At 41.2% G+C, this 11,428-nt stretch overlaps 1 protein-coding gene across 2 annotated transcripts; it reads right to left on the reverse strand.

Moving 5' to 3' along the window:
• Window positions 1–93: 93 nt before the first annotated feature.
• Window positions 94–11,428, reverse strand: emc9 (ER membrane protein complex subunit 9). 2 transcript variants are annotated; one of them, XM_034167731.1, is made up of 6 exons: window positions 11,292–11,428; window positions 3,836–4,035; window positions 3,523–3,599; window positions 2,227–2,296; window positions 1,825–1,919; window positions 94–421 (listed from the first exon to the last, which is right to left on the reverse strand). In XM_034167731.1, the coding sequence occupies exons 2-6, from the start codon at window positions 4,028–4,030 to the stop codon at window positions 241–243; spliced, it is 618 nt and encodes a 205-aa protein (XP_034023622.1). In that variant the 5' UTR covers window positions 4,031–4,035; window positions 11,292–11,428; the 3' UTR covers window positions 94–240. The 2 variants fall into 2 exon arrangements, with proteins under 2 accessions (XP_034023622.1, XP_034023619.1); XM_034167728.1 differs by having other exon boundaries at window positions 3,836–4,061; window positions 11,292–11,386.

The following is an 11,428-nucleotide window of genomic DNA, read 5'->3' on the forward strand; positions in this document are numbered from 1 at the left end:
AGATTGTTTAGGTTGATGTTTCCTTTCAGTGAGTGGGGTGTGGGGCTGGACCAAGGCACACTGAGGGGGTGTGGAAGACTTACCGAGCTGTAATATTTTCTTATTTATGGTTCTTTTATTCTGTTTATTCAAGAAAATGCATTAAAAATAAATGTATTCCTAAAACATTGTATCGGTTGTGTACATGATAACGATGTGGGTCAAAGAGGGAAAACAAAGATCTGTGTTCGACTCTTCAGTCTAGATGCTTCCATTTGCTGGTGAGGCGAGCTCCGCTATCTTGGTATTAAGTTTCTGATTGGTCCAGTCCTTTGTGATATCATCCAAGTGGCTGTCAAAATCCACTAATAGTAACTGATCGCCAGACTCGAGCATCTGATTGGCTATCTCTCGAGTCTCCTCCCACTGTCTCAGCATTATCCTGTGCAGGATGAAACAAGGCACAGGGGGGAGGATGTTAGAAAAACAAACACCATCATAATAATAATACGAGGTCTGTTAGAAAACTATCCGACCTTTTTATTTTTTGCAAAAACTATGGATTTGAATCGTGCGCTTGCATCAGCCAAGCTTGAACCATGCGTGAGTTTTTTCACGCCTGTCGGGTGCGTCATTCGCCTGTGAGCACGCTTTGAGTGAGCAGTGGTCCAGCCCCCTCGTCGGATTTTTGTGAGGAAAATGTCTGAACGATTTGGAGCTTTGCTGCATCAAATTTTTCCAGAAACTGTGAGAGACAGCCAGGTGGAAACCATTCGGAAGATTCAGACAGCTTTCAGGGACGATTCTATGGGGCTCATACAGATTAAGGAGTGTTACAACCGGTTTAAAGACGGCGCACAATGGCGGAGGGCGGGCCGCGCTCCCATCGACAGGCTGAAACGACCAGATCATTTCCAAACTGAATGCTGTGTTGATCCGGGACGTCGTCTGACTACTACAGAAATGGCAGAAGACATAGCACTTTTTCGGCACATTCCACTGTTACAGGAGTTTTTGTCATGGAAAGAGGAGCGGAGGAATTCGCCACGGAGCCGCTAATGGCGTGGGAAAAAAGCACCTCCATGTTAGTCTCACAGGACATGTTATAACATGCCCAGCTCTTGCACCATTTGGAAGATTCAGACGGCTTTCGGTGGCTTTTCAGTCGTGTGACTATCTGGACATGCCACAACATGTCCTGTGAGGCTTCATCATGGCGTTGCTTTTTGTCCCGCGCCATGAGCGGCTCCGTCCCGACACGCGAATTCCTCTGCACGTCTTTTCATGACAAAAACTCCTGTAACAGTGGAATGTGCCGAAAAAGTGCTATGTCCACATCTTCTGACATTTCTGTAGTAGTCAGACGACGTCCCGGATCAACACATCATTCAGTTTGGAAATGATCTGGTCATTTCAGCCTGCCGCTCGGCGCGCGGTGCGCCCTCCGCCATTGTGCGCCATCTTTAAACCAGTTGTAACACTCCTTAATCTGTGTGATCCCCATAGAATTGTCCCTGAAAGCCGTCTGAATCTTCCGAATGGTGTCCACCTGGCTGTCTCTCAGTTTCTGGAAAAATTTGATGCAGCAAAGCTCCAAATCGTTTAGACGTTTTCCTCACAATAAAAATCCGACGAGGGGGCTGGACCACTGCTCACTCAAAGCCTGCTCATGGGCGAATGACGCAACCGACAGGTGTGAAAAAACTCAAGCATGCGTACGAAGGTTCAAGCTTGGCTGATGCAATCACATGTGATTCAAATCCATATGGTTTTTGCAAAAAATAAAAAGGTCGGATAGTTTTCTAACAGACCTCGTAGTAATAATAATGAAAAGCTGGAGCTTACGTGTGTTTGTCTTTGAGCGTCCACCTTGAGTCTTTACGCTCGTATATCACAATAGGAGGAACCCGATAGTCTGGAGACATCTTGCTACCGTCAAGCTGTGGAGTAAAACAAAGGAAAGGAGGACCTAAGATATCAGAGGATCAACGGATCAGACTTTATAATTAAATTCTTTACAAATATAACAGAAGGACAGACTTCCAGCCGCATGGAGCAAAACTAAATAAGGTTTCTAAAATTTCTCAAATGGCCAAAGCTCAAACTACTTTAATATTGTCACAGAACAGATCAGCAAACACCGGGACAAATGACCCATTAATCAAATAAATAATTACCCTCACAGCTTCAGCATGACATTTCTTTTTGTTTTTTTACTAAAAACAGGTGTGGCATCAAAAAGCTTACCATTAACAACACTGCACTGTCAAATTGCTCAGCAATCTTATCGGCTATCTTCAGTGCGCACGTTGTTGGGCTGTCAAACAAAAGACATGATTGAAGGATGGAAGCATACCATTTTTAAAACTTTTGCATCATATCGCAGATTCATGCAAATTAATTTTGTGATTCAGTGATACTGTACCATGCTTCTGTTTGACCTCAACTTTTGATCAATTCTGTTAAAAACTTAACCACTGAAACATAAAATCATTCGTAAGTATTTGGACTGTGACTTTGTAGAAACAAAAGAACACACGTGCTTGTAATGTAGACATTTAGTCTGAACAGCAGCTTGATCAGAAGTAAAGGACTTTGTGACCGGTACCTACTTACTTACCCGCAGGTTAACCAGTTAGTTAGTTACTTTAAGCTCCTTATTTAGTGTAAGTCAGTCAGCTACATTTATTATTTACTCAGTTACTATGTAATCAACAAATGACATCACAAGGTTACATTTATTTTGTAAAGTTAGTTACCCAGGACACTGGCTCCAGACTTTGAGTTAACTGTTATGCCTTGAGTTTGACCTTTCAGAGTCACTCAACATCACCTGGTCATGTTACCAATATTAAGGTGATACTTGTTAGTAGCGTTAACTACTAACCACAAGTGTGTATATTTAACAAAGCCGCTGGGAAAAAAAAAATCTAAATATCCCCTGTATTTAATAGGGCAATTAATTATTTTCAGATTTTCCTCAATTAGACTAAGTGGTTGAAGATGAGTGTGTGTAGCCAATTAGTTGTTAAGTTCAGAAAATGGTGAAAAATGTCGATCATTCTTTTCTGGAAACAAGATGACTCCTTCAAATGTCTTGTTTTGTCCACAACACAAAAATACTTAGGTTACTGCCAGAGATGACTAAAAGAAAAAAAAAGAAAAAAAAAAAACCCTACTTAAATGAACCATGAAGTTCATATTTAAGCTGAAATCAGAGAATTCGTATAGTAAAACAAAAATGGACTTAAGGTGATAAAATAGTTGTAGATTAATAATTGATTAATTGTTGCAAGTTGTAAGCACTGGAGCAAAATGTTTGACCTTTGCCTATGACCTTGAGCCTGTGACCTTGATTTTTAACAGAGTTTCCTCTAAATGTCATTCTGACAAGTCTGGTTGAAATTGGATCTAACCCCTTAGTCTATTTAATTTGTTCTCTCACACACACACACAATATCCTTACATGTACTACTACATGCAGATATGAGAAACAAAGCAACAAAAGGACCGTCATTCTGATCACTTAAATTGTAAACTAACCTACTATCTCCTGCACAGGCATTGGCTTGGTAGTATCCCACAATCGTCTGCTGAGTCTGTGAACACCAGACATCCACCTGAAACAGCAGAACCAAATCAAATTCTAAATGCCTCTGTGCAGTACTACAACTCAGACATGCTAATGATTATATTATTTTGTGTGTGGTTGTGGATATCTGACTTGGAGGAAACTGGACAAATCTCACACAAGATCATTCAAACATGTCACAGATCTGAGCCCAACTCAGTCATCTGAGAATTATTTAAATTAAAGTACTAATTTTGGGGGGGCAGGGCTCAGTACCCACTGTACCTGTGTGAGGGCCAACTGAGTGATGGGAGCCAGAGACAGGTGAGAGTGCAGCAGAGGTATACAATCTGTAACGCAAACGGCACCGCCTGTTGAGCTGGAGGACAACAGCAACCCATTAATGCTGCAGCGTGGAAACAGACACGAGTGCAGGTACATCTTCACGTAAGCACGACAGGACAGTTCCACCTCCCCCATGACCGCTGAGGAGACAAACAGCAAACAGACACTGAAAAGTGGCTTCAAAAAAACAAACAAAAAACACCCAAACACACACTAAATTGAATAACCCAATCAGGATTCTCCAACAATAACTGTGTAAACAGACCCTCCAACTCTGAGACATGGAAATGAAGGTATCCATATTCATTTTATGAAGCACTGAAAATGAACATTTAAGCATTGTGTGCTAACAACTTTGAAGGCAAAGATTGTAAATCATGATATGGATAACCAAAAATTTGCAGGTTTTCACTAAACTGATTTTTGTAATTGGAGACCATAAGTAATTGGACAAACTTAAGTGTCAGGATTATTTTCAATATAAAAATCACTTTTACAGTCAGGATTCTTGGCTGACCGAAAACATCAGATGTGGCTGGTAGAATCCCTAGGGAGGCACATGTGCATGTTTATCTCCCCAAATAGAAAAACTTGTTAGAAGTTAAGAGGCATTATACAGTTAGCAGCTTAGTGCACTTTTCATTCTGCAGTGCTGCTGTCCTCTAAGTCATGACAAGTCAACTGCTGATGAGGGGCCCTTTCTTCTGTTTACAACAGCAGCGAGCCCCTCAGCTATAATTGTCTATCTACCTGCCCATTAAACCATTTATGTTTGACTAGCTGGGGTACCCGGCGCTGCCCGAGTTAACCTGTTTTAGACATAAGCCAAATGCCAATCATTTTAATCAAAACAGTTGCCCAACATTTGTTTTTGTAATGCTGATATCTTAGAAATACAATAGTTAATGGGCTAAAGTTTGTCCAGCAGAACTATAAGAGGTGGACTCCCCAAACTAAGTGGAAATACTTGGTTAAAAGACAAACACATTTGAAATCCTGCATGCAGACTTTGTTTTACAATCAACTTTATAACAAAATTACAAAAGGTAGGTAACAGTAAATGTAAATATCAATCAAAATTGAGGGAGTGGTGTATTTCACTGTTTATACATTGAAATTTTACAAACATAAAATGAATGTACTGTATTTAGACAGGAAGGCAAACTGGGTTATACAGGACAGTCAGGTGCTTAACAGTTGAAAACAAAGTAGATGAATAAAGGGATTAAATAAACAGAGATGGCCAACACATACACAGGGCTGGAAATTTGAATCTGCCTGGTCATACCCACAGCCTCAGCCTAAGCATGTTGTTGTTTGCTGAGTGTGCTGTGGCTGTGCTGTAGAAAGGGATTAAATAAACAGAGATGGCCAACACATATACAGCGCTGGAAATTTGAATCTGCCTGGTCATACCCACAGCCGGCTATTTTGGGGGTAATTTCCAGTTAAACTTTTTTTTAAAAAATGGTACCAGTTTGTTCCCCATGTCATGGGGATTCAGAATACGAGGTCTGTTAGAAAAGAAATTTGCGCGTCGGGACGGAGGCGCAGGGCACAGAACAAAAAAGCAACGCCGTGATGAAGCCTCACAGGACATGTTGTGGCATGTCCAGCTCATCCACAATTTCTCGGACGACGTCCTGGATCAACAAAGCGTTCACTTTGGAAATGATCTGGTCATCTGAGCCTGTCGATCGCCGCTCGGTGCGCCATCCACCGCTGTGGGCCGTCTTTAATCCAGCTGTAATTGTCCTTAATCTGTGTGATCCCCATAAAATCTTCACCGAAAGCCATCTGAATTTTCCAAATGGTTTCCACCTGGCTGTCTCTCACACTTTCTGAAAAAATTTTGATGAAGCAAAGTGGCAGTCGTTCAGCCAATTTCCTGACAATGAAAATGCGATGAGGGGGCTGGACCACTCCTCCCACAAGGCGTGCTCACAGGCAAATGACGTCCCGGATCAACAAAGCCTTCACGTTGGAAATGATCTGGTTGTTCCAGCGGGGTGTCAGCCTGTCGATGGGGGCTGGGAGTGCGCCGCGCTCTCAACAGTTGTGGGCCGTCCTTAAAGCGGCAGTAACACCCCGTAATCTGTTTAATCCCCATAAAATCGTCCCTGAAAGTCATATTAATTTTTCGAACGGTGTCCACCTGGAGGTCTCTCACAGTTTCTGGAAAAAAATTGACGCAGCAAAGCTCCAAATCGTTCAGACATTTATTCGCAATAAAAAATAGACGAGATGGGTGGACGACACCTCACTCAAAGCCTGCTCACAGGCGAATGACGCAACCGACAGGCATGAAAAAACTCACGCATGCACACGAGGGTTCAAGCTTGTCTGACGCAATCACACGTGATTCAAATCCATATGTTTTTTTTAAAAAATAATGTCGGATACTTTTCTAACAGACCTCGTATGTATATAGATTGACGCATGCAGTCCATCTGATTTTTGTGCACCTGATCCCGACAAATCCAGGAGTGAAGCAGACTAGGAACTGATTAGTACTTGGCTGGGAAGTCCTCACTTAGGAAGTCAAGGGGCTGTTTGTGCATGTGTTTCTCAATTCAATTCAATTGATTTCGTTTATATAACGCCAAATCACAACAAAGCTGCCTCAAGGCTCTTCACATAAGTAAGGTCTAACCTTACCAACCCCTAGGGCAAGCACATAGATGACAGTGGTAAGGAAAAACTCCCTCTGATGATTTGAGGAAGAATCCTGAAGCAGACCAGACTTAAAGGGGTGACCCTTTGCTTGGGTTTCTCCATGTGGAACTGAAGCTGTGTCAAGAAAGGCAGCCGGTGTAAAATACCAATATCTGTACTAGGGTACTCACGATTCAATTCGATTCTGATTCTTGGGGCGACGATTCGATTCAGAATCTATTTTTGATTCAAAGAGCTCTGAGAAATAGTTACTTAAAAGTGTTTATGTTTAAGAAAATGCAGCTTTACAAGGTTAATCAAGTGATTCTAGATGTAAATTTACTTATCTGCTTTGCTCGTTCAGAGTTGGCTGGCAGTTTAGCGAAGCGCTGGTCAGTAGTTGGCAGAGACCGCTGCTCCCCTCTTTTAGCTCCGGGTGATGGCGAAGCATGTGGGCTTGCGGATTTGAAGTGTTTCCCAAGTACTTGACTTTCATTTTGCAGATTTTGCACACTGCATAAGTCATGTCAAGCTCCTTCTTATGCAGCAAATAATAAAAATCCAAAATGCACCCAAACATTTGCCTTCAGCAAAGACGGTGCTAGCTCTTTGTCCGCCATGCTAAGCTGCAGCTCACGAATGTTTGAAGCAGAGCGGACTAGTGATGTTAAGCTCGAGTCAGTCTGCTCGACACAGCATCGAGCTTTCTGAACCATAAGTGTTAGTGAGCAGCGTTTCGAGCACGCCCCCATCACGTGACCACTGCGAGCGAGGCCTCGTTACGTCACACCACGTGTCGAGCTTCGCATAATCTTGCCAAGTATTAAATGAGATCTGAATCGCAGCTCAAACCGTGGGTTTTTGAGAGGAGGAGATTGCTAGCGACACTTAACTGTTATTGCCAATTACCACGTGAATCGAAGCCAAGGAAGCATTAGTTTATATTTAGGTCTAGTTTAGAGTTCATTTAGTACATACACATAGGATCTAACGTAGACAGACACACACCATACACAACAGGCATCCATTCATATACATTTATTCACACAGTACATCAACATAGGTTATAGGTTAGACTATATATTATAGGTAGATCAGAGACTAAGCTGAGTGACTGAAGAGCTGTGATTTTGTTGAAGTGAAAGGTGTGAGAAAGGTGAGTGTGTGTGTGAGAGAGAGAGTGAGTAGTGGTGAGGAAGGGACATGGAGGAGCCACTTCCAAAAGAGCACGATCAATTGCTTGGGAGCACTTTGATCTAATAAGCACCAAAAAGGTGAAGTGCTTGATTTGTGCTCAAGAGTTGAGGTAGTGTAACAATACGTCTTCAATGCTGAGACACCTGAGGTCCAAACATCCCGAGACATCAATGGCTGCTGCTTCTGTTGCTGCTCCTGGAGCAGGAATCAGGCCATGTAAGCTATATTTTATTCTTTATCTAAGATTAAAACATACTCATAAAAATAGCTCAGCATGTCATACTGTATTCCATTAAAGGCAGACAAGCTGATTTGGATGAGGCACTGGTGGACTATGTTGTGGAAGATGCACAACCATTCAAAATAGTGGAGACCAAAGCCTTCAGGGCTTTGCTACAAAGGTTTGACCCAACATATTCCCACCTCCAGAGGAGAAGACCTGCTCAATACTGGGCGATACGAGTCGCAGTCTATCCCAATTTACAGAGAATGGCAAAAAATATTTGTCGATGCCAGCAACATCAGTGCCTTGCGAGCGGGTCTTTTCCAAAGCTGGAGAGGTGGTGAGGCAGAAAAGGAGCCGATTAAAGCCCAGCACCGTTGACATTCTTTTTTGAATAAAAATTGTTGAAAGTTGCACAATCACCCGTCTCCTATCCCCTCTATTCTAATTTACAAATTACAGCAACATAAGCACCAGTTGCAGAAGCACATGCCTTCCTCACTTTTCCGTCACATTTTATCCAAATATAGTTGAGGAATGATAACACAAACCTACATATAGGCTACAATAAAGGCTTTCATAACTATTATGTGTGCATCTGTAGGGACTATTTATTACATTAAGAAGACACATAATACATGGGTGATTCTTTAACTACAGGCACTATTGGCCTTGTAAATGTAATTTCCACCACACCATTGCCTTACAATATAAAGCGCCTTGGGGCAAACTGTTTGTGATTTGGCACTATATACATGTGCTCTGATGTCACTGTTTATCTCCATAGAAACTACCCAAACAATCTTTCATACAAACTGTTTAGGGACATTACAGTGTTGTGGTGGAAATTACAGCAATAGTGTGGGACAACTACATTTTGTTTAAAAAAAATCACAACAGTTGTATAACATTGAATATCCCAATTATGTTTTGATTATTTTACTGATATTTTATTCAGACATTTTAAAACATTAGAAAAAACGTTTCTTTACCATTCATTTTTATCATTGAAGATCAAAAGTCTGGGTGTGGGACAAGCACAAAACGACAATATTTGCATATAATGATGCCGAAAAAGGTGAAAAAGTCATTATAGACTACTAGAACAAATTTCTCAACACACTTTCATTGTAAAGATACTATAAAAGTGTGAAATTTCCCATTTTTCTGTTTTTCATACAATATGATCAAAGGACATAAGTGCCCGTAGTCTAAGAATCACCCACATATGACATTTTCTTCTTCTTATTATTATTTTTCAAGAACAAACCACATCAGTCATGAATTAATGCAAACATTTGTCAGGGCACTCGCTCAAGGTAATTCTCAAAGCAATCCAGCAGATGTCACCCTTCAAACTATCAAACGCGTCGAAGCAGTGTGTCGATTTTCAGCCAGTTGTGTTGCAGTGGCTCATTGGTTCATGAGGCTTCGAAATTGCCATCACTAGAGCAGACCCTCCCCTCGCGGGGACGCTGTAGTACGGAAGCCGTTGCCTGACAAACGGTACACGCAGCAATTAAGCAAGAAAATGTTTTAAAAATGCTTTTCAAAAATAGATTCTTGGACATTTTGGGATCAATTCAGAATCGTAATAAATAAGAATCGCGATTCGGACGTGAATCGATTTTTTTCCGGCACCCCTAATCTGTACTGGACCCGCTGTGGTGACCCTGACTAACTGGGGACAGCCGAAAGGGCCTCGAGGCTTTGTTTAAAGCTGCAGTACATACACCGGGCCTGTATGTGGCGCTGTAACGCATCCACAAAAAACACAGAAGAAGACCATAGCGCTAATCAATGTAGCAGGCGATGCTACAAGTTTACAAAGCCATATGCTGAGTAAAATAAAGCTTTAAGAGAAAGGGTCTGCGCAGATCGTCTGAAACGGAGTTCTTGCGCATTTAAAGTGAAGCAGTGTTTTTGTATATATTATTTAAAAAAACACGTTTGCTCCATTGGTCGTTCTCCACCTCCGCAGATGAAGTGAAAGGACGCGCACTTTAAATGAGTCATGTTTAATGATTAAAAAAAGCTTTAATTCAGATTTGGTAAGAGTTTTATCAACAGGCAGCTTTTGTGGAAACGCTGCAATCCACAGCCGTGTTTCAAAGGCTGTGTTATTCACCAAGTATCCACAGAAAAAGAATTTGACTTTGGTTTGTTACACTCTGTACAGCACGTATAAATATACACTAAACACTGAATAAATTACAGTAATAAAAGTGCAAATGAAATACGCAATAAGAAGGAAAAAAAGAATGTCCTGTCCGCAGACTGAAGATTTCACAGACTACCTGATCTTATGGTTTGGCAAAGCTCTAAAACTCTTAATATGAAAAAAATAAATAACCCAGCAAAACAGAGAGGGAACACCCTAACTTAAAAATCTGCATGATGGCACAGCAACTTGTGCCAGTGCTTATAGGGAGAGCCCTGCCACTACTGATATTGTTTAAAAACACAAGGTACTTTTACCGATTACTCGATTAATCGATAAAATAAAAAATAGAATATTTGATTCCAAAAATATTCAATAGCTGCAGCTCTAAATAAAACTTACACAATGGTAGCACACTCTGAAGATCATCTGTATGGAGGACACTAATTGTGATCCAAAGCTGTGAGCGGGAGATAATTCACTTTTAATATATATTTGTTAAATACATGTAGGTCATCACTTTAATTCAGGTATTTGCTAAATGATTAACAGACGTGGAGAACAAAATGTTCAAATTGTAATTATTTTTTTTAATGTTGAGAGGAGAAAATACTAAGGCACTGAAACACAAGGGTAGAAAATGTTTTTTTAATGCTACAGAACATGTTATGGATCTGAAAATAAAGGAGCTGTGTACTGTTAATGTGCAATGTAAAAGTAAGACTCTAGGGCTGTTCCCTTGTTTTCACTCTGGGGTCACAGCAGATCCGAGGTGGACCTGCATGTTGATTTGGTACAAGTTTTACACCAGATGTCCTTCCTGACAACTCCACAAAAATGTGGCAGGGCTGGGGTTTGAACCACGAACCTACCTAAAACTGAGTGACACTGAGCGCTAAATAGATATATGAATGCAAACCAATATCCTATGAACTTACAGATCTCATTTGTGTAATTTAGAAATCCCGACCTTCCGTTTGGTCCTGAAGGCAGCATTAGGGGCCCCTGTCTGTCCCCTCTAAAGCCTGCAAGCTAATCTTCCAGACGCATTCAGTAACCGTCAATGCGTGATCATTTTAATGCAGCCAACTGAGTTAGCTTGTCAGGAATGTTACAGGGAGGAACCCACAGATTTAGCATTCATGCTAACGGCGGCTTACCTAAAGAAGAGTATAATGATCAAACGGAAAACAGTCTCCTCCAGAAGGCGTTTAGACTGATTAGAAATAAAACAACTCATGAAAACGACTGAAAAGTCAAGGCGTTCGGTTCCACCTGTCAGCTAACAACCGCTTCC

The sequence above is a fragment of the Thalassophryne amazonica genome, chromosome 1, assembly GCF_902500255.1.
Source record: "Thalassophryne amazonica chromosome 1, fThaAma1.1, whole genome shotgun sequence".
Taxonomy (NCBI): Eukaryota; Metazoa; Chordata; class Actinopteri; order Batrachoidiformes; family Batrachoididae; genus Thalassophryne; species Thalassophryne amazonica.